This window comes from Paramormyrops kingsleyae, chromosome 10 (genome assembly GCF_048594095.1).
Source record: "Paramormyrops kingsleyae isolate MSU_618 chromosome 10, PKINGS_0.4, whole genome shotgun sequence".
Taxonomy (NCBI): domain Eukaryota; kingdom Metazoa; phylum Chordata; class Actinopteri; order Osteoglossiformes; family Mormyridae; genus Paramormyrops; species Paramormyrops kingsleyae.
In genome coordinates, this window is record NC_132806.1 from 17,163,296 (window position 1) to 17,189,278 (window position 25,983).

Genomic DNA, 25,983 nt, shown 5'->3' on the forward strand with positions numbered 1-25,983 from the left:
TATAGCATCTGCTAGTATCTTGAAGCTAAAATACATCAAGGTCGTGAATTTTTTATTGGTTACAAGCTGTAGCCAGTAGAATGAGGCTGTGCTGAGTTCAACATAGTTTGAGCAGCTGAGTTATTAATGAGTTAGAAAAAGAATATGCAGGCAATGCAATTGCATATGCAATGAACCAACAATGCTGTGGATCCCTAGGACGTAAAACAAGAGGAATGTGCGAGGACTTGGTCTGTTTTTTTATTTGCTGACAGGTGAGGTTTTCATGGAGGATGATGCTGAAATATTTGGCAGCTATTTAGGATGCAGCAGTTGTTCAGGGTGACCATGAAATGCAGATGGAATGAAGCACTGGCTGAGATGGAATGGAGTACCAGAAAGAGGCGGTTCCCTGCAAAGAACATTTAGTCCCTCTGATGTGTTGTAACTTTTATACTTTCATGACAGTCAACACTGTGAAATGTACACTTTTCTGTGCAACCATGGGCAGCAAAATAGTGATATCTGTATCAATTCAAAGGTTTAAAGTTTCCTTCCATCCTTACTTACTTCCCTCCCATTACGAATACAAATGTACAACCAAAACTTCAGTGTCATTCATTGAACACTTCCCAATTAAATAAGGAGTACACATTCGCCAGGTCATACTAAGCATCATTTTAATAGCTGTATTTTTGCTTTCATCCAATCTAACAAAATACTTTTAGCAGAAACAAAACAATAAACAAAACCAAGAATCTAACAAACAGTATGAAACAGAATGAAAAATACATTATTAGGTCACAAACACTCAAGAATATAAGTGTGCGCCTGTTTAGTGAGTCGCCACAGAAAGACTCATCCCTTCGTGGGACGTCACTTCTTCTTGGCTTGTGTGGCTTCTGCCGCTGCCATCTCTTGTTCCTGTCGTAGCTTCTCCTCTCTGATCTTCAGAAAGTCCCCGTACTCCTCGGCTGACAGGCTGGGAAAGGGCAAGAGGACCAATGATGGGAGTCAGGACACACAGATGGAACGTGATCCCCACTGCAGAGACCAGTTGCTCCACCAGGGAACTCTATGGGCTTGTAATTATGCAATTCTAGGTATGGGATGCGAGAGTTTGCACAGCCAGGGGTTTGGCAGGGACAAGGAATGGGTCACAGCACCTGTCCAAGTATGCGTGTGTGATTAATATTCTGCTGCAGTTTGTAAATAGAGAGCTCTGGTTAGGGTAGGGGGTGTGGCTAGTGAAGATTTCAGAATTCCATTGAGGTCCAACAAAGAACGAAGCAAAACAGTAACTCAACACGTGAAATCCAATGTGTATTAGCACTATTAGGGGAATAGACAACTTTAATGTGGTAATTCTTTTTTAAGATTCACTTTTGTGTCAGAAAGGGGCAATCCATATGCACAGGCTAAGCTGTTTATCGTAAACATATCTGCTTGGAAAATGGATTCCAATTACAGGCAGCAAAACATTGGAACCGCAATAACTACTCAGCAAATTTAACGGCCTCCCAGCAGTGAAATAAAGAGAGGCCTTTTCTGCTTTATATTATGCACTGAACACACAAACCTTTAGAGCTCCTTAATAACAGAACCCAGCAGTTAACTGCTTTAACAAATACGACTTGACTTAGATGATACACAACACAATTCAACTTGATTACTTTTAATGTTCGTTTGCCTTTATCAGTTAGCCTTTTGAGTGTCTGTTAAACAAATACAATTTAAACAGAATGAGTTCACTCTGCTGGCTGTTGTATGGAATTCTGTGCGAAGATAAATTAGTGAGAAAACTGCTTGGGAAGTGAGCTTGAAAAGTGATTTGATGGGTGTGTGGGTTCCTGTAGCTCAGCATGTGCAGTGTTCCCTCACTGGGGGCAGGAAGGGAGTGCATGGCGCTTCTGAGAGTGAAGCAGTGCTTATGTTCAATCACTATTTTAGTACCAGAAACAATACCATCAGAAATGTGTACACATATGGGTGCTAGGGTTAGAGGGGTGGAATATTTCTGATAAATTTCCTGAAACTTTCCAGAAACTTTCCATGGGAAGTTAAGTAGGGGAATTTTGGAAATATTCAGCTCGACATGAAACAGGCATATTAAAACTTTTGTGAATAAATACTGCAAAAATATCAAGTAAATGACTTCCTAATGAATAGAACGCTGCAGTTTGTAGTTATTTATAAGGTATAACAGGTGTTTCGTTTATAATAAATGAGCCGAGTCAAAGCATTTCAGCGAGCTGTTGAACTCTACACAAACTGTCAGATACGGTAAAGAAAGCAAACTTTATAAATAATACAACATAGAATATGACTTATAAGCAGTGTGTTTTGATGCAGATGCTTATTTTTCGGGTGCTTTTACGCAAGAATTCCTCACAAGCACTACAATCACTTGGTTACATGGTGATATCACAATTAGTGCCTTTAAGATCAGTATCTTGCGATTCTGGTGGTATGTGTATGATTTCTGTGTGTCAAAGGGCTAACTCAGTAATATCGTCAAAACTTACTTGACTGCATGTAGTCCTGGGCTCAAATGCAGTAGTGTGGCTTCAACAGTCCTATTAAAGTGTGCAGGACTGTAGAAATTATCTGTGCATGTGATGGAGGAATGCAAAGTGCAGGGCAGAAATTCAAGTGAATTTCCATATAATCTGCTAGTTTTTTTTCCAACTACATTTAAGTACCCTGTTAAAGACTAACTTGAAATTTAGCAAATTTCCAGTTTATTCCCATATATTCCTATTAATTCCCATGGAAAGTTTCCAACTCTGAAAATTCCTGGAATTCTGCACCCTACTGGATATCTAATATTTTTAGCGGTGTGTGTACATCAGTACTACTGATTGAAAAAATATGCTGCACTTTTCCAGAAGGCTTCCGGTGTGTTTTCTGCAAGATGCCGGTGCTGTGCACAAATGCCAATGCGGCTTCTTACTCATTGACCACTTTAATGCCCAGAGAGCGGGCGGAGCCCACGATGCCCTTCACCACGGTTTCCATGGAGGCATCCTGCAGCACAAAGCAGTCGTCCTTGGCTTTGACACGGGCAATCTCATACACTGTCCTTATAGACACCATGCCCGCTACCTCATGCCCTGAAGGGACAAAGACAGGGTAAAGAATAAGGGTGAAAGCACAGAAGCATGGATGGGGTGACAGCAGAAGTGGGGGGCGGATGCGATGGTGGCATGCAGTGTTAAGACAACAAAAACAATACTGGAGGAAGGCAGGGATACGACACAGGAAAAAAGGGACGTTTACAGAGAGAGAAACTTTTTATAATTATACCTTTACAAAAACCTCCTCAAAAACAACCAGTCAAAAGCCTATCATTAATAAAAAAAAACATAAACTAAAGGCATTTCTGGAACAACTCTGACTTTTATTTAAAAAAAAAAAAAATTAAAGATTCTGCACTTAAACATATGAAACCTTTGAGTGAGGCACATTTATTCATTTATCTGGCATTGGCCTTTAGTCTGAGCGAATTCCAAGCATTAAAGCTTATGATACGTGCATTTACCCAAGAACCGCATGCAAGCCAATAAACTGTACAAACCAATACTTATCTAATTGCTCAGGCCATTTATTTAAAGCAGATGCGAGAGCTTTGCAAAGGTTTCACATTTAGCCCACTCATGCACTGAAAAGTTTTTGCACATACTGAGATTTTCTACATTTGCACGTTACTCACTTAACATTTACTAAAAAAATACACTCAGTATTCTTCGCTAGCAAATAAACTTACAGTATGTTCACCATTTGAGTCACGTCTTTGATTCATCAAAGTTACCTCCTCTAGCTGTTATAACAGCAGAGAGAGTTTGAGGCATTCTTTCTGCAGGGGATGATAAATACTGCTGTGTTTCATGGGATGAAACAGTTAACTAGTGCATTTAAAGTTAACGGACAGCCTAGAATCTGACTATGACATCACCACACAACCAGTTACCTGGATGTCAGACATGCAGTTACATACTCTTCCCATGTTATCAAGGAATATTGTTTTATTTGATTTATATTTTCACTTATAGTTGTTCACTCAACTTTGTATTGCTTAACAAGAGCAAAAACCTGCAGTTTAGTTTGTTAAAATAAATGGAAAAGTGGTAAAGACCTGTGGGGTGCAGAAGCTTCTGACTGGGGGTGTAGACGGGGCGGCCAGGCTCATACGCCACCCTGCCTGCTCCGAGCTGATTGTGCTTTTAGCTTTAAGTCCAGTATCCTTTATTTTCTTCCACCAAGAACTCTTTAGAACTTTTTAGTGACTTATGATCATGCCACACTGGAACTGCACATCTTGTACAACCATTGATATATTAACTTAAGAACATAAGAAGTTTACAAACGAGAGGAGGCCATTTGGCCCAACAAGCTCGTTTGGGGAGAACTTAACTAATAACTCAGAGTTGTTAAAATCTTATCTAGCTCTGATTTAAAGGACCCCCAGGGTTTTAGCATGGAAGGCTACTCCATACTCTAACTATACACCATTTACTTTTATTGTCCGTTTTGCAGTTCATTTTTTTCGTTAGTGTTATTTTATTGCTAATTTATAATTTTTTTATTTTTATCATTTTATGCTATTTTGTTTTTCTTTGTATTGCCTATTTCCTTCAAGAACAATCCAGGGAGCAGGAAGAAAAGCATTTCACTGCAAAGCAGTACAGCGTATGATCGTACATGACAAATAAAACCTGAATCTCGAACTTGAACCGCATGCTAAGATTCCAGTCATTGTTATATGGAATCCTGCACAAAGCTGCAGAAGATGAGTCTGTAACTTTCTGATTGCAGGTCATTAATCGGCTGATTCGTTTGACACTATATACAGCCAGACATCCTGATTTTCCTGCTTTCAAGGTGTCCCTGGATCAACAAGGGAGGGGCTTGTGGTTCAGTTTTTCAACCAATCACGGTCTTTATTGCATGACATCACCACACAGGTCCATTTTTTTATTATTTTCTGACTCCACGCTTCCAGCCATCGAGCTGGGGCTCAGCAGGCTGAGCCTCTGTGCCTGTGATCAGAAGGTTGCTGGTTTGAGCCCCAGCCTTGGCAGAACAACCACATGTCCGTGGGCCCTTAAGAAAGATCCTTTATCCCCAGCTTATTATTGTTGTCGTCATCATCATTAAAAACATAAAATAAAGACAAGCCCTTACATTGCTCCATACAGCCTTTGCAGGTTAGCATGTCATTATGTCCCTTAATGAGAGGCATATACAATAAAATGGGTCATTTACAAATCTGTGCACCTTGGAACTTAACAGAAAACATTGGTTCTAATCAATGTGGTGATGTCATACGATGAAGACCGTGATTGGCTAAAGAAATTAAATGCAAGCTCCTCCCTTGTTGACCCAGACACGTGTTGAACTAGGGTGTGTCCGTGCAGCCAGTGAATGTTATGTCACACAGCACTAAGCTGGCATGAACTTATCGCGAGAAGCTGGATGTCTCCCTTCATTTTACCTGTTTTTTTGGCCCCCTTCTCAATTCCGGCAGCTGCTTTCAGGAAATAGGATACCGTAGGCTGACCAATCTTTATGTCATACGTCCTGTCAGGCTGCACAGAAGGAAGACACAATCACAACCCAACACATAAACGGCATGTTTAATTATGAGAATCGTGAGCACACTAAGGGACGAAACTGAGGTGACAGATTTATTAGTGACAATTAGATTCCCACATATATAACAGGGATCCTGGGAGGACCAGTCAAAACTGATGCGACAATACAACACAACCAGGAAGGAGGAGACGCATGTCCTTCAACCGAGGGGGGGCGGGGGGGGGGGCTCCTGTAAATCACTTGGGCTAAGCCTCTGCACCTGTTATAAGAAGGTTGCCGGTTCAAGGCCAGCCAAGGCACATCTGCGGGTCCTTGAGCGAGAAGCTTAACCCCCCACCCCTCCCAGCTCCCTGGGCGCCACTACTGGTTGCTGCCCTTCATGGCCAGATTGCTATCACCTACAGAGCAATTGGGGGAGGCATAGAGATAATTAAAGTATCTATTATTATTATTATTATTATTATTAGTAATAAATCTCCCAAGGCAGTCATCAGCAGCAAGGAGCAGAAGTGTCGAGTGACCGAGGTGGACAGATAAGCTGCTGGTGTGGTGGAGTGAAGGGCAGGGCAATGGAATCAGCTAAAGGTGAGAAACACTCTATTCTATTTATTTACAGCTGTAAGATAGGAAGACTTAATAAAACCACAGCAACAACAGTCATTGGGTTTGAGTGTCAGCATGTTATTACCCACAGGGTGACATGGGGCAAGGGGGGTGGAACTCAAGGCACCATCTCAGTGAGACACAGCGGCCTTGTCTGGTATGACGTACAGTACCGCACAAAAGTCTTAGGCTGCCAAAGAAAATGATTTAAATAATCTTTATGTTGGTATAAAACTATGATACTATAGCTGTCACAGTATGCTAGCATAGCTGGATCAAAAGCTCTGCTAAAGGCGCCCCAGTATTTGAAGTCACCCTCCAACATCCCCCTGTGTTTGTTCACTCATCCGCTAGCATATTCTGTTTGGCTAATCAACACCTAAAGTTATTTAATTAAGTTAATTATTCATGTGAGCTGGTGGTGGAAAGGCTGGGGAGCCCCTGGGGGGGGGGGGGGGGGGGGGCCCTGGGGGTCCTACGGGACTGAAGCAGTCTTCTTCAAACCATCCAACAACATATTAGTAGCTTTTTGGAAATCAGAAAAGAAACCTTGTCGCTTTTTATTGTTCTACTGTTGAATTGCATGTATTATAATGACATTTTTCTGAGCAAATATACAATCCAGATAAATCGCTACAACATTTTCTTTGATGCACAGCACGATATACATTTCAAAAAGGGTGTTGCATGGGTTGTGTGAGCCAATAATGTCTGTTTTTGTTTTTCTGCAAGTGGGCACGGCACCTCAGTGCGGTGACAGAAAGCCAGGCCTCGTATGAGCAGGCGTATGCCAGATGGCGAGTGTCGGGGGGTGGGGGGGTTGTTTCTGTATCCTGCAGGGAACTAATTTTGTTTATATCGCCCAATAAAAATTCACCCTTTCTGCCACCTGAAATCGGGCCTGACACTGGGAGTCTGCATGACTTCAGCAGAGCAGGAAGTGCGGCAGCCTTGCATTGTCTAGGTTTGTTAGTGTGCTTGCACACGCTTCGCTAGAGCCTCCTTTGTTTAAATTTAATAAAGGAATTATTGTCTGAAGCCCCATCTATATTTCTCATCATCTGTACCAAGCACACTTCCGCTGCATCCCTGCTTGTCATTCCTCCTTAGCCAGACAATATGGATTACTTTTACGTGATGAATGATTCAGGACATACACTTCAAACAAAGGGAAATGTATGGAATATATTTTAAGGAAATCTTCACCCTGTGTAATACTTGGCTCATTCTCAGCAGATTCAGAGAGGTGTGAATGCACAAAGGATAAATAAAATGGGAACAGAGAGATGCACTGTTACAGAAAATTTGGAAATAAGATGACAGGCCCACAGCAGCAATGGAAAACAGAATCAGTTTAAATATTTGTCCAGGCAGTCTGCACCAATCAGTTAAATAGGCTTCAACAATCAATTTGAAATAAGGTTTTAAACTGACTGATGAAAACTGAAAATGACTGGTGTGGTACGGTTGGTTTATGAGGCCAATTACTGAGGGAGAGCGTGTGTGTGAGTGTGAGTGTGAGTGCGTGTGTATGTAATCGCTGAAAAACCCAGACTGGCGTTATTCCACCTAAGCTTGAGTTTTATAAATTGTGAAAGTCGTTTCATTTTATGCTTCAAGAATTAGGATAAGCATAGCCCTTAAGCCGCCAGCGCTCTTAAGCTGATGGCAATTAGCTACTGACATTGACGTCGTTATTGAGAGAGGAGAGAGCAACACTGCGTGGTGGCAGCATCCAATTAAACCAGCTGTAATTTCAAATTTGTTGTCAAGCCACTTTCATTGTTGTGCTCATTTCAAAATGTTTTACTTCTGATGCATAATCATTACAGACTCTTTTCATGCGAAGAGCCGCTGAAGCCATGATTAAATAAGATTTTTCTTTGTCGTATTATGTTCCATACAGTGTTCCTCATTATATGATTTATTTCGAAAGCTTTATTGATCCAAACTGTGTACATATCTTCCTATTCAAACATTGGAACTCGCAATGTAAACTTCCACTTGCCTTAGCAAATGCTACACAATTTAACAAATCAAAATTTAGGCAGATTTAGAAAAAAAAACAAAATTATTTTCAATGAATTTGACTCTTAGACACGGGCCACTGCTTCCTAAGCAGTAAGATTTAGGTACCACGCTGTACTTCCTTTGAGGCCTCTTATGAATGGTGACCTCAGGTAAATCTGTGTCTTAAAGCGGCCGTGCTTTATGCTGCTTTTCTGCATTAGCGATTCTCCTTTCCTCATTTCAGGAATTTTGAGTTGCTCTTCGGCATATTGGCCACGAAACCAGCTGTGTACCTCAGATGTTTTTTGCGTCAACTTAAGGCATTTTCACCTACGCTGAGAGCTGCCTGTTCGTGTTTCACTTGTGATTTTAATCAGTTCATGCTGATTCTTACACAACTGTACTAGACAGCTCTTTCAGTGCAAATCTTAATACTTACTTAAACCTTACCTTACCTGGAACATAGACATACATAATTGATAGTTTATGACAAATAAAACCTGCACAATTTTAAACTGTTATCTCCCTTCATCACTTTACATTAACATGGGTGTGCATAATCCTTATCCAGCTAATGCCCTGACTTCTTTGACATTCAAAATCTGTGCGAGATGAAAAATTCATTTGGGAAAGCCGATTTGAAATAAAAGACTCCTTATAATGAATGAAGGCAACTTTGATCTCAACTTTGAGTCATCCTATGCCCTCTAGTGGATAGAATATAAAATACAATGTTATACACTGAAGGAAGAAATATCCAATTAACTCCAAAAATAGATAAGCCTCATTCCTGACGAAACACCGTACAATGTGCTGCTAGGAATGTGTCCCAAAAAAAAAAGAGTAATTAAACAGTATAGAATGTATCTAGAGCAAATCTTAAAATGTGATCTGGAAATGTTATGTTCGAATTCTGTGTACAAGCGAAACATTTTTATTGTTGGTCACAATCATTATATAAAAGTGGAAAATGTAATGCACTAATCTTTGAAAAAGACAGCATTTATATCTATTCAAATAATAATGGCTTTCATCAGGGACCATTTTAAACCATCAAATTTCTAATTTCTTATCAGAAGGCTCAATGAATAATGCATGGTTACACATTATGCTCTCTGACATTTTAAAGTTTGACATTACAGCACACAACAGTACCTTCCCTAGTAAATTAATTATTGATAAGAATGTGTTTTATCACAGCCCCAAGATACTGTTGTGACTCTCCAAGTCTGAAAAACGGGTAGAAATAAAAAGTTGGACTAGAGTTCATTTAAAACTACTTGGCAAACCATTTTATTGATAAAAATAAATAGTAATTAGCTCTAAAATCATATGCTATTTCGGTCATTATTCGGCATGCAAAAATATTTTGTTTGTTTTTTTAGTCAGTTTCCAATGTGTTGTTCTTTAGGATGTGTTTACCTGTGTGTGGTGTTTTACACACCAAAATAATACAGAGGTGTTTTGCGTTTTGATTGGTTCTGTTTTTCTGTAGCCTGCGTGATGACGTGCTTATTTTTGTGACGTACGGCAGGTGGTGGCCGGGTTTGCAGTGCTTGTACCACGTTAAGCTAGTTTTCCTAAAGGAGATAAAAAAAGAGCTTCAAGTTCGAGGCTCTGGTGTACGTGTCTGATAACTTAGAACATCTGAGAACAATTGTCATGTATCGGTGAGATACACAACACTGTGTACCTTCCCCTAAAGACACCTGGTCGGTTCTACATTTTAATGGTACTAATGTCCAAGCAGTCGGAATGGTTTGCCAAAAAAGTGAAAATCACTTAATATAAGAATACAGAGAAAAATCTAAGATTCATAGATTATTTATCATTGTCTGCTTACCATCTTGACTACTAAATAGCTCTGACTTTGGATTCCTCCCACAGTCTGAAGCCATACAGCTGGTGATTGTTAACTACCTTAGGTGAGTGAGTGAGTGAGTGAGTGAGTGAGTGAGTGCACACGTGTGTGTGTGTAATGGATTTACATTCCCTGCTCGATGCACCCTACATTATGCCGCATGCCTATAAGCATAGAAGATATCTAAAGATTTTTATTTAAATGCTGTACTTAAACACTTTCTTCATATTACTGATCCAGAAAAAGTGCACCATGAAAATAGAATGCTGGACCAAGTTACTACTCAAATAAAAGAAAAGACGACTTTAAATTACATGAAGACAGAGTAATACTGTGCCTCTAAAAATACATTCCAAAATACAGTTATACAGTACCAGTAAAAAGTTTGGACACACCTAACCACAGAAAGGTTTATTTTTACTGTTCTCTACATTTTAGAGAAATTTAATGGTAAACTATAAGATAAGTTACAATGGATTAGGTACTGATCAAAAAAGTATATATAAAAAAATATATATATTTTTTGGGGGGGCAGCTCTGTGGGTTTGGACTCAGAAGGTTGCTGGATCAAATCCCTGAGTCAGCAGAGAGATCCCACCATTGGGCCCTTGAGCAAGGCCCTTAACCCCAACTGCTCCAGGGACTGGCTGACGCTACATTCTCTTCTACACCAGTTCCATGAGGTGGCCTCCTGGGATGCTTTTCCAGCTGTCCTGAAGGAGGCCCCACATATATGCTGAGCTCTCATTGGCCACTCTTCCTTCACTCTCTGGTCAGACTCCTCTAAAACCATTTCCATTGTGTTTAGGTCAGGTGGCCAGGCCATGTGACGTGACAGTGTATCACTCTCCTTTGTAGGAGGCTTGGTGTATCCAAAGAAGCTTGGACACTAGACAGTTAAAGTGATGTCAGAATATACTGCTTGGTAGAAACTACCTTAAAAAATAACCTCTGTTTTGGAGATTCCACTCCCACCCTTTCTTCTAGGTAAAAACCCCACCATTATAAAAAAAAAACTAAAATATTTGTACCTTTCTTTACAAATATTTGTTTTCAAGGTGCACCACACTGAGGAAAAAAAAATCTGTTTTTAAAGTTCTCAGGGTGAAATGGGTTACCTTTCATGTGAGCCATATCTGCTATAGGCACAGACCATGGGGAAACGCATTACACTTTATTCAAGGTAACCCTAAAATAGATCAACTTTTTCTGAAAAGTTATTGTGAAAGTTTATGTGAAAAGGGCAAACAGCTTATGGAAATGATATATTGAAAATAAACTGCAGGACGTTTGCATCTATGTGAAAGTAAATATCTAAAAGCGCATTTTGAAATGATTAGTGGAGCGATTTCAGATTCTATTGTCCTGCATCTATATTCCGTGATTATCCTTTTAATCCTGAAATTGCTATGATTAACGATGCCAGGGTCGTCAAACGAGACACACATGACTTTTTATGAGAATTACGACCTACAGAATGTCACGCATCATAAAAGGAGACCACGCATTCCTCCACGCATTCCTCCATCCATTCCTCCACGCATTCCTCCACGCATTCCTCCACGCATTTCTCCATCTTCCAACCATTTATCCTAAACTGGGTCACAGGGGAGACAAAACATAAAGTAATAGATTGAAAAAAGAACACATTTTTGTAAGAACTATAATAAATAGTTAATAAAGAATATTATTAATAATGGATATATTATAAATATTATATAAAACAGTAAAATTCAGTTGTGACAATGAAGCAGAGAAAGAAGTAACAGAAAAAAATTAGCAGACCTTGACATTGACGACGGTAGGGAGTGGGATCCCGTCCTTTATGTCTTTGGTTTTCTCATTAAAGTCCTTACAGAACTGACCAATGGGGATTCCTCTCTGTCAGCAGTCACAGGCGCAAAGGGAAGACACAAAGAGGCTGTATTATTTTACAGTACATCTTGTACATCAAAGCTCAGAATTCCTCGGGAAAAGTATCCCGTTCCAACATAACAGCCTGTGAGCTGTGCGTAGGGTGTGTTAGCATGAGAAAGCGTGACAGAAATCCTGCATGAACGCCACTGGAGCATGCCCAGAGCCGGTGGACCCAGATATAAACAAGTTTTCATGTTTCTCTGGCAGGCAGACAGAGCGGGGAGGAAGCACACTGATAGGCGAGATGAAATCAGTGCAGCACACAATTTTTCTCATGTCTGTCAAGAACACATTTCTCGAAGCCCCACGCAGGGGGCTCGGGCGAATCAACAGCGCAATTATTTTAAATTAAAGGATGTTTTTCGGGAACATGAGTGCCTGACTAAAAACCCACATATCTGACCCGAGGCGGAAAAAGGAATTCATTAAAGAATTAATAATGTTCAGTTTTAAAGATGTGAAATGTGGACTCAAATAGAAATTATTTTACAAATGCGGGGAACTGCCCACATGGGTATTAATTCTCACGAAATATTCTGATGAAGGCTAGCAATGACAGAAGACTGAATACTGCAATAAAATCTTTGAGCCAAGAACAATTCCTAAAATGTATGCATTTGAAAAAATGTTAGTTTATTTAAATCAGCTTTGTCACAGTCCCACGGATTCCATGGAGCAGTACGTCATCGATCATTGAGAGTTCTGCGACGGCAGAATGTAATGGCGTTGTTCAGTGGCACAGAGACAATAAAGATGGCCAGAGGTTTTTCATTTGACCAGCAGAGATTTGTGTCCTTTAATGTTATTGGGCATCCTTGAGGAGAATTTCATCCTTTGTATGCCACTGTAACACCCACAGAAATTCTTCAAAATCGATGCAATTTTCTCCTCAGTCTTTTCAGGAGTAGAACAATTTTTTAAAAGATACTTCACATTCTACAGTTTAAATTTCACATTACATCCATTTTTTGGGGAAAATCCTCCAGGTAAACTGGGCTTCGCAAATCAGTGAGCAGCGCATAAATAAGAGACTCAACAAAAGAAAAAGAAAGAAACATTAAAACAGACAGTGGTAAAGTCTGCGCCAAATAGACAGGATGAAGATACCAGCTGACACATACAGACAGAGACACACGCTAAGAGCTACTCAGAGTGGTGGAGCAGACCCACTGGGAGACAAAGGAGAGGAGTAGGGTGAGAGTTAGACTGAACGACGAGCCACATAAAGGTTTGCAGTGGGCATACAGTGAGGCGTGTAGCTTTAATGTCCACTCATGAGGCTGCCTGACACATTTCAGTATGGAAATAAGTGACAGCCAGGTGACCGATGACTGATGACAGCGTTGCTAGCTAACAGCCTAGGTGAGAGGGACAAAAGCAAATGGGCAATTAAACTTGCACGCCGCATATAACCCAGTGAACATCTCAGCCAGAGGCCTGCTCTTCTATTCCCTATCCTCATGCTTTGTCCATCTTCTGTCTGCTCCACACATTAGTGTATCTCTGCATTGGCTTTTCGGCTTCAGTAATTCCTTTAACAAGAATGAGCTTTTTTTTTTTTTGAATAAAAAAAAGAAGAAAAAAACCCTTAAGCAGGAAGAAAAAGACAGAGGAAGCGGGTAAAAGAGCTGGAGTTCCAGCCTTGTGATGTGGGTTAGGACAGGAAGAAGTGACCATACTGTAAGAGAGGAGATTCGACTGGATTAAAAGACAATGAAGACAAAAAAATGAAAATATATTTCCCATTAGCCATACAAGAATACTGTTAATGTATGAACGTGTGTCTCTGGGACATCGAGCCTTGGGGCAGGATGTAGGATTAATTGCCCCTGGCACACAAGGACATGGGATTAATTGCCCTGGCAGGCTACAGTTGGCAGGGGCACTGAGGGGAAGGACACAAGGTTAATTAAACTCTCCAGTGTGAAACACTCTCATTAATTACCTTCATTACATTCTTAATTTAATCATCTTTGTTGACTGTTTTATCACATTCGCCCCCATCGTGGTGACATACAGCTTACTAGTCACCTTTTACCTTTTGCCTGCACTGAGGTAACACCAGTAGGCTTCACCCGGGAAAGAGCACACACACCGAGGGCTACCCATGCCGGAAGGCTGAACCTTCAATCACGTGCACGTCATCCTGGGCTCTCCCTGGAGGGCAACACTGCCCGCAGGGCAGCTAGTACCTTCAGGATCAGGGTTAAGAGAGTCCTGATTCCCATCCAGGCAAAGCTTCAGCTCCCGTTACTGAGTTCAGAGGAGGAACCAGATGAAGACCCTCATGAGAGGTCTTATCAAGATCAGATGGAATCAACCCTTGCTTGATGACCAGCATTCTATCGTCCTGCATAGTTATGCTCATATTTTAATCATGAAAATGTTCCACAGTTGATCATATTCTGTGAATCAAATTAAATGCATAATTTTATTGAAAAGCAAACTTCTGTTACGATTTGCCATTAATAGAATCTTCAACAGCTGTCTGTCTAAATCCCTACCTTCCCTTTACACGTCCTATACGTTTGAGTGCTTTTTTTTTTTTTTTTTTAAATGAACCAGACAGAGATAGGCCCTCTGTATGGCATTTGCTTAAGAGGCAGTCTTTGACTGGCCGGTCCTTCTCCAAACCCCCTGTGCTGCCTACAATTCAGCGGCTCAGTTCAAAATGACGACTGCATCCCTGCGTGTCTCTGAATCATCCTTGGTCTGTGAGAGTGAGCCTGGTGCAAAGTGACCTTCATCTAGGACAAAAGCAAGCGCGATGAAGATGGAGGAGGTCAGAATTCCTGCACAAATCACTGAAGCAAAGAACAGATTATCTGAATATTACCTCCCCCCTTTTGCTGAGGTCGGATGATGGATAACAAAACGTATGACTTGGATTCTGGATTTAACTGCATTGTTATGGTGGCAGAGTAATGCATGATATCCTCTAAACTTCCCATTTCCCATAATCCACATCTACACCCTGCACAGCACCATCAATTCTAATCTTAATTCACAATTTAATTCTCCAGTGGTTATAAAATGACTTCATTTAAAATGACATTTGCTATTAAACCAACGTACTCTTTTTAATTTGAAAAGATATATAAATATAAAGTGAATATCAATTTAACTCTAAAAAAAATATTTCCCTGATCACAAATTAATTCCCATACTGATAGACATCAGCGACGAAGCGCTGTTATTAATTATAATACTAAAATCGGGATTAAATGCTATGATAAATTCCTAAGATCTCAAGCTTTTGTCCATAAGAGCGAACATTTCCCCGAGGTCTGCATCCTCATACAGCACCCTTTTACCACCATAAAAATTACCATTGTAATTACCATTATAAGTGTGAAAACAGTCATAGCTTCTGAATATTCAAGCGCAGCGGACTGCGCCTGAAAGTTAGAGGAGGGGGGGGGGGAGGAAGGAGGGAGGGAAAGAGTCATTTAAGGAGAAAGAAAGGAAGAAAGGGGCGAGCGTGCTAGCACGTACCCTGCCTACAAATTAACACTGCAATCATAAAGTCAAGCCGGCGACGCCCCTCCACCCTCGCCGGCTTTCCTGCCTTATGTCGCGACCCGTGATTTTAGCCGGGGTCTCCGCGACGAGCATCCCCCCCTCCGTTAATTATTCAGGGGCAAACATTGCTTCGCTCCTCCGCCCCCCCGCCCCCAACTAAGCACCTCACAGCCCGGCCGATGAGCTCCATCTCCGGCCAGACAGAAAACCAGCTTTTACTACAGCGGGGATGAACCCAGGAGCGGGCATCTGTGCAGCGGAATTAGGCAGCATTTCTTAATACCAAATGCAACCGAGGCGGACGAGAGAAACAACAATCTTGATTTTGGAGACTCGTTTTAAGATTTTCTCTCTAAATACGGAATACGGAGATCTTTCGATCCAAGCAAGTCGCTATTAAAAACATTTTTTTTTCTTTTCAACAAAAACTGTGCTGCATTTCACTGCAACGACGGTGATTTTTTTTAAACTACAGCTATAAATAAAGCACGGCACACGCGTGAGAGGAATACAAGGGACGATCTGAGCTTTCAGAAAGAATTTGTACATGATCAGTAGTGACTGGACGCTGGTGTCTCCATGTGCATTACGGACTGTGTCTGAAAACGGCATCCAGCGAGTCTGTGGGAGACATAACGCATGGTAACTATACTTTCACGCACGGGATAATTAACAATTGCATCAAAAGTTGGCGGGAAACCTCATCCCGCAAATTCCATTAAAATAGCTAATGTGTTCGTAATAATTTGCGCGATAGTGATGAAAATGATTGCACGTAAAAAAATGCCTAACAAAGAAAAAAGTCACTCAAGTGCCTGTAGATGCACACGTGCGTCGACGGCAATAAGTTACAAGCTAAATCATTTATATAAAACAACTATTTGTAACTTGCGTGTTACCTTCAGTTGCCTGGAGCGAATCGCTGCACCTGTATATCAGCAGGTAACAACAAATACCAATATGTCAATATGCCATTCTCAATAAGAGATCGATTCTCCAACTGTAGCAGGGACAGTAAGAGAATTTTCTGCATTAAAACATATTTGCATCTGAACCTTTCATATTTCTTGCTATTTGCATTGTACTGCATCTTTATTTAGGGAAGGAAAAAAAACTTACTTGTTGATGGAAAGGTGTTTACAGTGGAATCACAGTCACGGGTAATTTATCTTTATTGTTGCCTTCAGTGTTGGTGACAGCTGTTTATATATATTTATATAGCTTACCCGTGGGTATTGGGAAATACTTTTATTTTCTCAGAAATTCATTTGCTTAGCATGTGGATATATTAATGGCACCCAGCTGCTATGGTAGACTTCAACATTTATGATTTCCCAGGCGGTTAGTCATGGAGTGTCAATGAGCACAGAGTAACTCCGGCTTCACACAGGCGTACTGTACTTAACGCTCTGAATTAAACATACTGGGAGTCGAACCCCAGGCTTGGGGCTAATGAGAGAGATGCATGGGTAAGGCAGCGGCGTAAGTAAACACCCAAATTTAAAAGCAGAAAAGTGAATCCCCTCTAATTGCATTGCAGCTGCTGTGGACACTAATGCCAGATTAAGCAGGGGTTCATCCATTCCTCACATCATGCAGTGCATTTCATTTTCACGCCGGTAATCCGCAACAGTGAGCAGCTGATGGTTTAGAGTGACTGATGTTAGGCTATAAATAATAAGGCATTATAATTCTCGGGTGCTTCTCTAACACTCTGTACACCTGAAACAGGGGTGCCGTTACAATTCTAAATGCATCCCTTACGTATAAGTGACCTGAGATTGCACAATATTTCCTCAAATTTAAGATCCATCTCTCTGTCACCCTTAATCCCCCCCGCTTTATCTCTCCCTCTCTCCTCATTCTTCTCTCGTGTAAGAAGCATTGCCATCATGCCTTAGTACATCATTGTGTTGCCTTCAAGCACAAACACGCCCCACGCGATTTACTTGCACAAACGCGCACTCATAAACAGAGCTCAGTCTTCACTCGCCCAATTCACAAACTCCCAAGCCTAGTTTAAATTACACTGACGCCTTTCTCGATTATCAATTAGAATGTGCCTGTAATTGTATTCTTATAGAGCAATGATTACAGACCGCTGACACTCCCACAGTGCAGCTGGGACAGGGCTTGACAAAACTCGCAGTAAACAATGGGCTCTCAATTTCAATGTGATAAGAGGGAGCGGCCTCAATTTTATCACCGCGCAAGCAATCATTTTCCTTGACGATCAATAGGGAGGTTTTGAACCGTCTGCTGCTGAAAAACTGTCTTGAGGTAGCACTTGGAAATGAATAAAATATCCGTCAGCAGAAAGGTGATCTTTTTCTCCTTTGAATTCAAATGGCAAACACCCACATGCAAATACATACCATCAAAACAAGTAATAAAAACAAAGATATTTAACTGGAGACATTAACTAGAACCACCATTCCACGATATCTCAGGATAAAAGAGGTTTTCCCAGGTGGCTCGGTTGCAGTTACTCATCGTTAAACCGTTAATTGTATAAGATCTGGTCTCGAAGATTCACAAAAGGGAACTTGTGAGACATTCCAAGCGATAAGTCAAATTAAAAATAGGGTCGCGGCAGATTCTACTCAGTGTCAAAAGAAGAAAAAGTCATTTTACTTGAGCGAGACCATGGAAACAGCGATAATAGAGAATAATAAACTGACTGAAAGCAGACACAAAAGATGAGTGCACTGCTTGCTGTGCCACTAAGCGTGCACATCATACTTCAACAACCTTAAGGAAAGCTGGACTGAGCTCTTTACACCGAGTTAATACTTTACTTTGCCAGGTGCCACGTGAAAACCGCTGATCGGCACTTTTCTACCTTTTTATGGAAACAGGATCTGTATGCTAACTGTGCCGTTAAATTCTGGTGGGACGGATGGCACAGCAGATCTGTGGGTGGTGGTACTGACTCATATCTGGCATTACCGTTTGCCCATGTCTCGTTGGTTTACTCTGTGTTTACCTGTCTCTCACGACAATTTCAAAGACCAATTTCAATCCATGACTTAATTCACCATTTAATCTTTCGAAGGCTTTTACTGGGGAAGTCTCTCTCCTTGTCTTTTCAGGCATGGTACCCCCACCCCAGGTGTGCGTCTCGACCCTGGTGACGGTGAGCACGATGATGGTGGTGGACCTCTATCTGCTGGAGCAGAGCATGATGGGAGCTCAGTGGAAGGCCGGCCCGGGGGTGTGGCCATCGGCAGCCGTGCTGCTGGGAGATCTGTGCTTCCTGGTGGCGCTGCGCTTCATCTCGGTGGGCGTGGCCTCGGAGGCCCGGTCGCCTCGCCGCGCCTTCGCCAACGCCCTCTGGTTCCTCTTTCTGTCTCTGCTGCAGCTGAAGCTTTTCTTCGTCTGCCAGAACTACCGGCAGGAACGGCGTCCGCCGGACCCGCTGGCGCGCAAGACGCTGACCCTCCTGCTCTCTGTGTGCCTGCCCTCGCTCTTCCTGGTCCTGACGGGCGCAGAGCACATGACGCCGCTGCGCAGGAAGCAGGAGGCGCGCGGCCGGCTGCTCTGGGTGGTGGTGGACCTGCTCGACGTGCTGGACCTGCAGGCGGGTCTGTGGGAGGCGCACGGCGAGACCCGGGCTCCTCTCTGGCTCGAAGGCCTGCTCTTCTTCTACTGCTACGTGCTGTTGCTGCTGCTCCCCTGCGTCTCGCTCACTGAGCTGGGGGCCACCGCTACAACCGGCGCCGCTCCGGCCCTGGGGGAGCGCTGCTCGCGGAGGGGTGCCGTCTACCCCTGGCTGAGCCTCGTCACGGTCAACGTCCTGACGCTGTTCCTGCGCGGCGCCAGCATGCTATGGTATCGCGACCCGCGCGTCTCCACCGTCTTCCTGGGCAAGAACCTCCTAGCGATGGCCGTCAAACTGAGCTCGGCCTGGGAGCGGCACAGGCAGAGGGCGGGTGCGGCTCGGGCCCCTGGAGCCGGCTGCAGGAGCCCGGTCCCGGAGGCGGCACCTCAGCGCCAGGAAAACCGCAGCGACGTCCTGCCGCTGTCGGCCGCGGCCTCCTCGCTGCGGTGTAACTCGCTGTCACGGGCACACGGCCACACGGCCTCGCTCCCCCGAACAAACCTGGACCCCATGGAGAACTCTCTGGGGACCTCCTTTATTTCCCATGAGCTGTAGGCAGAAAAGTGCTAAATTAGCCCACGTTTTGTCCCTGGGGCTGACTTGTTTACTCTGAAAAACCGATCATTGGCGGCCGTCATTGTGCGGTGGCCCAGTGTAATGCCCAATTAAGGGCACGGGGTGGCCACTCGTCCCCCACGGCCACCCGGACCGCGCCGCGAGGTGAAGGATGACCGCGTCTGCCAGGCCACCCAGCCTTGAGTCACGCCGGCTTCATAAAACACCAATGTCGGACTGGCTTTAAACAATATCTCCTTTGTGCCGTGGCCTTCGCAGAGCGTAACTAATGATTTGCGACCAAACGGCTGAGGAAAAAGGGAAAAAAAAATGGGACTTGAAAGTCAGAGAGACTGATGGTTTTCTAAATATTACCTGTGCCTCTGGAATACAGAGATATAGAGGGACAGAGTAACATTTCAGTAGGTTTGAGATGCGTGTTCTTTCTGAGCAGAGCTGTGTGATCCACATTCAGATCCTCCTGAACAGAAGTGCTCCCCCCCCCCAGCCCCCCCTTGCCCTTCAGCGGAAGCCACAAGGCGACGGTAAATTCACAGAATTGCTGTAATTACAATAAAAAGGACAGCTGTTGAGCTCATGCATTTTCCCTCCCAGTACCCTCCCCCCCCCCAGGCCAAACCTTGTGGTAGCCATTGGCCGGGCAGTGTCTGCACTAAGAGGGCAGGAGGTGGCCTATTCGATCTCCATCAGGCCATTGCTAATGCACTCTGCACCTCCTCCCTCCGTCTCTGCCCGCTGATTCTCGGACTGACTGATAGCCATCAAGAAGGAAAAACGCAGTGATTTACGATGGACATCTCTCAGCCTCAGAAATAAATCCCTGTAAACCGGTACGAACAAAAGCTATTCACTATGAGGAACCTCCCAGGGACCGGCTGCTCACCTCTGATTCAGAGGATAATGAATGGGGGTGGGGGGGTGGGGCGCTCCTCTCTCATCCTTCTTTTCTTCGTTACCTTCCTTCATATACGGCTCCCACAAGGTTTTCCCCCACGGGTGGATCTCAGAAAAGCTATCAGAGCAGCTGTGGATTCAGGCGCTTTATGAGCCCTGCATGTTGGCCGTGCGTGCCGTCGTCTGTTCGCCGCGGCCGTGCGAGGGCTCGTGGGTCCTTTGTGACAAAAGCGAGTTCCAGCACCCTTTCTCTCATCTCCCCCCTTCCCTCTCCTCTCGCAGCCAGCTGTGATAATTCCGCTGCTGGATGTAATTATTCTCCTGTACTGGGGCTGTCGGCTCCCCGCTTTCGACTCCCCCACTTTATTTTTCTCGTTTGTTTAAATTTGCCCCCAGGATGCCGGCCGGCTCCCTTCCCTTGTTACGCCAACCCTGTCAGGGGCGGTTAGGCGGGGGGGGGAAGAGAATCCGGCGGAAACAACCGGGGAAGATTACAGAGCGGCCACCTGATCACGGGGGCTGCCAAATATGATTTATTTACACTTTCCCCCCTCAGATGGAAGCTGATAGAAGCCGAAATATGTGGCCGAAACACTGAATGCATCCTCGGCAGATAAGCCGTTGAAATGTTCAGCAAAGCGTACAGCGCCCTCTCTGGCAGACACATGCCACTGCCTCACTTGTGCATTTCAGCTCACCGCCGTGGAAGAGCCTGGAATGTGCGCGCATGTCGTTTTACCAGTTTGGAGAAGGTGAAGGCGAGGCAGTGGTAGGGTGAAACGTACCTGTCCAAGCACAGGGCCCAGTGGGGGACCGGGGGCTGCCTGCCCCGCCCGTACGATCATCCGGATCACGTTCCCCATCTCCACTTTCTTCACCGTCTTTGCTGCTCTCGAGATCTTTGACATGCTGCCAGTGTGACAATCACCCCGGACTACCTGCAGTCAGAGTCAGACACAGATCACTCCATCGGGTGCTGTGGAAGGAATAAATCCGTCCTTAAGGGGTATATCACTATGCTACAGCTTGTGATTAATCGTTTTAAAGTCTTGTGAAGGGTTCAGTACCTAATGTAAGTCATGGGTTTCTCAACTTTTCAGTGCGCGACTCCCAATATTAGTGCCAGAGATTAGCGACCCCCAATGTGTGGTTATATTACAATGGAATTTTTTCAGGGTTTGAAGTTTTTATTAACATACAGTGAAAATAACCTCACGACCCCCTCCGCTGGCACCTCACGAACCCCTGATCTAGGGGAGATACCGTATCCAAAGGCTGCAGCTTTGCCTCACCAAAGTTCTTTACGGTGCAGCATATCCATCCATCCATCATGAGACGCTAGTCTACTGCAGGACATCACTATCTCTCTTATTCTAGAATTTCATATTGCCGTGTTTAGCGTATCTACTGAGGCCCCATCGAATATCTCTGAAAGCAAGTCGGATGTAACAGAAACCTTCTGAATTCTGACTTAAATCCTCAAATAATCAGAGCACTGTGACCAAAAAACGAAGACGACAGATAACGGCAACAGACTGTCAAAGAAGCACAAGAACAACCAATGGAGACATATTTCAAAGTTTCATGCTAACTGAAGCAAATACTTGGCCTCGAAAATGGAGTGCAGATTATAGAAACACTATCAAGAAAGAAATCTCCTCTATTTATTGGATAAACTATTAAGAAAAGTATCGCAGTAACATTATTACAGCAGTACATATGATGTGGCAAAAAACAGACACAGACAATAAGGACAGATGGACAAACAGTTCACAAAAAGCACTCCTGTTTATAAAAAAAATGCATAAATTAAAGGTTATGTATACTTTGTAAACAAACGGCTCAGATATTAATAAAAAGACAAAAATACTAGTATCTAGAGTAAGTGGTTAGAAAATAAATGGATGGATGGATGAATGAATGAATTATTTTTTTTCACATCGCAACTTATCAAGGACAAATGCATAAGAGAAAATTATGTTTTTCAAACTGCCTAACATTTTTTTTAAAAAAGGAGACTGCCTTTTCTATAGACACAGTGACATGCAGAGCGACTGGCATGGAAAATCTCCCGTCGATTCAGGATGAAAACTACCATCTTTGAGGCCTTGCTTTTAATTACACCTCCAGTTTTAATTATGAAAATGTTATCAGTCAGCGGCATGTCCTCGCTCATGGTTACATAAAACAGCGATAAGAACTACATCTCATTGTGGTTGTGGAAGCAATAAGGTGAGTTTGTCTGCACTGGCAGACCATGTGAATTCATATTTATCACCAATACGCTTCTGTTCACTACAGTGTGTTCAGTGGCACACAGACACACACTGCACTGTGCAGGAAATGCACACACAGTCTGCAAAAAGCTTAACTAGCAGCCAAATGCTGAAGAACTCACGTCATAAGAAAACACATAAGAAAATTACACCCTATCTTACTGTAGCATAATGATTTGATTGGCTAACTGGCTAAAACATACAGTACCAGTGAAAAGTTTGGACACACCTACCATTAGAAAGGTTTATCTGTAACTTCTCTACATTTTAGAATAATTGTAAAGGCATCAAAACTATAAAATAACATATATGGAATTATGCACTGACCAAAAAGTATTAAGTAAAGCAATAACTTGTTTAGCTTAGTGGGTGACGACTCAGAAGGTTGCTGGTTCAAATCCCTGGGTCAGCAGAGTGACCCCACGATTGGGCCCTTGAGAAAGGCCCTTAACCCCAACTGCTCCAGGGACTGACTGACCCTACTGTCTCCGCTATGCCAGTTTCATGAGGTGGCCTCCTGGGATACTTCTGAAGAAATGAAATTAAAAATTATACTTTATTGATCCCCATGGGGAAATTCTCTTTTCACCTACCCCATCTTGCTCTCTAAGATGAGAGTAGAGTCAGCACCAAAGGGCAGCCACCTGTAGCAGCACCCAGGGGGCTGGGGGTTAAGGGCCTCGCTCAGGGGCCCACAAATGTGCTGAGGCTGGGCTTTAACCGGTGACCTTCCAATCACTGGCTTCGCTCACTGGGCCACATGATTTTCCTATTTCTACTTCCTACTGTATTTGGATCAGGTGTCCAGATCATATGATGTGACCCTGTCACTCTCCTTTGTAGGCGAATTGGCGTGTCCAAACTATTAGCTGGTACTGCATTTAACAACAAAAATCTCTGGTCTATTGTATTCTGCCACACAGCGAAACAGCAAAGCATATACATCATACCACCATTATGTGGAGTGACAGTAATTGTTGAAGTAAACAATTATAAACCATCAGATGCCTGTCAAGTTCATTTTAAAGTAAGTTTTCCATTTATGAATGTGTCTAAATTCCAAGTACGGTTAGTGTGTGTGGACATGTAGGTGCCCCCTGCAATGGAGTGACATCCTATCCAGGGTTCCGCTGCCTTATGCCCTGTGCAGGCTGAGACAGACTGCTGGTCCACTGCTCTACATAAGCAGTTTGGACATGGTCGGATGGAAAAGAAGAACCATATATAAAACAATACAAAAAAATCAAATACCAAGTATCACATTTCAGTAGTTATTCCATGATAAAAACTAATTTAATTTACTGTCAAACAATCGACTGATATGAACATGTGCCTGATTAGTTACTAGACAAAAAAAAATGCTGAAATAACTACCTCAAACCCTCTGAGAACCACTACCAAGGCTGAGAGAGTTCAATATTGGCAGGAATTAGAAGGAAATGGATGTATTTAAAAGAAAACACATGCACACACACACACACACACAAACTCTGAAGTTCTGAATTATTACCATCGTCAGTGCTGGTTAGCATTCTGAAATATTTTACTTTCAAAGAGTCCTACGTCCAACAGATACGGGTAAACCCACAGACAGGATTAACAGGAAAAAAACTTTTTTATGCCATTTCAGAAAGAACAATACACTGGTGATCTGCATAAAACACTTGTATAATATATAACTGCATCTGATTATCATTTCAACTGTCCACAATTTGGCAGCAATTTCTAAAATATTTGTAAATTCTTACATATATATGTAATTAAGCAGTTTAATTCACTGGGACACTAATTTAATTTTATGCATTGCATTTTGTGTAACTAAATTTTGTAAAGTCTATCCTATGTCCTATACAACTCCAGGTAAACATTATGAAATGTAAAATATCCAATGACAGACATGTGCTAAAGTATTTTGTTACAATAAATGCCCCCCTTTCCAACAGTGGAATTTCCAAAAACTTGATTTTCAGAATTTCTAATGAAAATGGAAGATACATAACTTCATGCACATTCCTACACATCCTTCTCAACTTTTGCTACTCTGCGAAAAAGTAAACAAGCTATTTCCATTGTGTCTGTTATAAAATGGAAGAAGCTAATTGACCTCGTATAAATTTATACTACAGTAACAGTTGCAATAAAAATATTGATATGAAGCAATCGTAACTATACTGTTAGGTTTAATAATGGTGCATTTAACCTTATTCTGCTAGCAACTTTAATGACTTTGTATGACTATATGCATCTCGGACACTGTACTGAAAACCAGAGCCTGCTAAAATACACAGCCGTAAGTATAATCGTATATATCAATCTTACTGACACATCGACCTTTCATTCTGCACGCCCTTGCTTAACTGTCTGTTGATGCTGACTAGCTAGACTGAACTTAAGATCACCAACTAAATAATATATTATATGCAAATTCATGAACGCTTGGGGTCGGCTTCTCAAAGAGAAAGAACAATAAGTACCTTTCCGAAAAAGAGATGGTACTCCGAAGCATATACCCTCCTTCACGTTGCGATTACACCGTTACATGGGCGCAGACATGTTGGTTTAACCATAGAATCTCGTGACGTTGGACCGGAAACGGAAAGAGGGCACTTCCAGGGTTCACTTTTCTGTAGTGCAGTCACGACTCTGACGAGCGCTTTGTTTCGTATAACATTACAGCAATCAAAAATGCATTGTTTCGCATTTTTTATAAAATATATCATACTATTATATATGCTATTCTCCTGCCTTTACGATGCTTCTACGAGTGACGTAAAGCTAAACCAACATTTTCTCTCGACCAGCCCATTTTTAAATGATTCATCTTAAAATAAGTATATCCTCGCTGTGTCTCCTTCGTGACTATTAAATTTCAGTGACACGTGACTATTTCAGACACAGGCATACAATTTCTTTCAAAACTTATATTAGCATAATTGGGTCACAAACCATCAAAGTAACCCTAATTTCGATTCAAAATACTTGAGCTCAGGGTAAAAGGTCTTTTATGAAGCATTTAAAAAAATAATCCACTATGCATTAGGCAGCGTTGTTATGTCATCCCTTTGAATTAAGTTGTATTATTTTGTAACCCTTTTGTTTTGTTGGCAATGATACTGTCCAGTGGTGTGTATAAATGATAGATAGTATCG

At 42.5% G+C, this 25,983-nt stretch overlaps 2 protein-coding genes across 4 annotated transcripts; one reads left to right on the forward strand and one right to left on the reverse strand.

Annotated features, from left to right (window-relative positions):
* Positions 1–642: 642 nt before the first annotated feature.
* mrpl11 (mitochondrial ribosomal protein L11) lies at positions 643–25,431 on the reverse strand. 3 transcript variants are annotated; one of them, XM_023794737.2, is made up of 6 exons: positions 25,309–25,431; positions 21,344–21,496; positions 11,834–11,929; positions 5,474–5,567; positions 2,933–3,092; positions 643–961 (listed from the first exon to the last, which is right to left on the reverse strand). In XM_023794737.2, the coding sequence occupies exons 2-6, from the start codon at positions 21,464–21,466 to the stop codon at positions 856–858; spliced, it is 579 nt and encodes a 192-aa protein (XP_023650505.2). In that variant the 5' UTR covers positions 21,467–21,496; positions 25,309–25,431; the 3' UTR covers positions 643–855. The 3 variants fall into 3 exon arrangements, with proteins under 3 accessions (XP_023650505.2, XP_023650514.2, XP_023650521.2); XM_023794746.2 differs by having other exon boundaries at positions 21,344–21,534; positions 25,309–25,415; XM_023794753.2 differs by lacking the exon at positions 11,834–11,929.
* Positions 15,555–20,530, forward strand: tmem265 (transmembrane protein 265). Its single transcript, XM_023794723.2, has 2 exons — positions 15,555–16,129; positions 18,580–20,530. Exon 2 carries the CDS (start codon positions 18,582–18,584, stop codon positions 19,641–19,643), a length of 1,062 nt encoding a protein of 353 aa, XP_023650491.2. The 5' UTR covers positions 15,555–16,129; positions 18,580–18,581; the 3' UTR covers positions 19,644–20,530.
* Positions 25,432–25,983: the final 552 nt, after the last annotated feature.

Excerpts from the sequence above, each read along its gene's own strand:
- tmem265 (XM_023794723.2), top strand. The coding sequence starts at position 18,582 with ATGGTACCCCCACCCCAGGTGTGCGTCTCGACCCTGGTGACGGTGAGC.
- mrpl11 (XM_023794737.2), bottom strand. The coding sequence starts at position 21,466 with ATGTCAAAGATCTCGAGAGCAGCAAAGACGGTGAAGAAAGTGGAGATG. Across the intron at positions 11,930-21,343 it reads TGGGCCCTGTGCTTGGACAG|AGAGGAATCCCCATTGGTCA; the intron begins GTACGTTTCACC and ends GACTGCTGACAG. Across the intron at positions 3,093-5,473 it reads GAAGGGGGCCAAAAAAACAG|GGCATGAGGTAGCGGGCATG; the intron begins GTAAAATGAAGG and ends TTGTCCCTTCAG.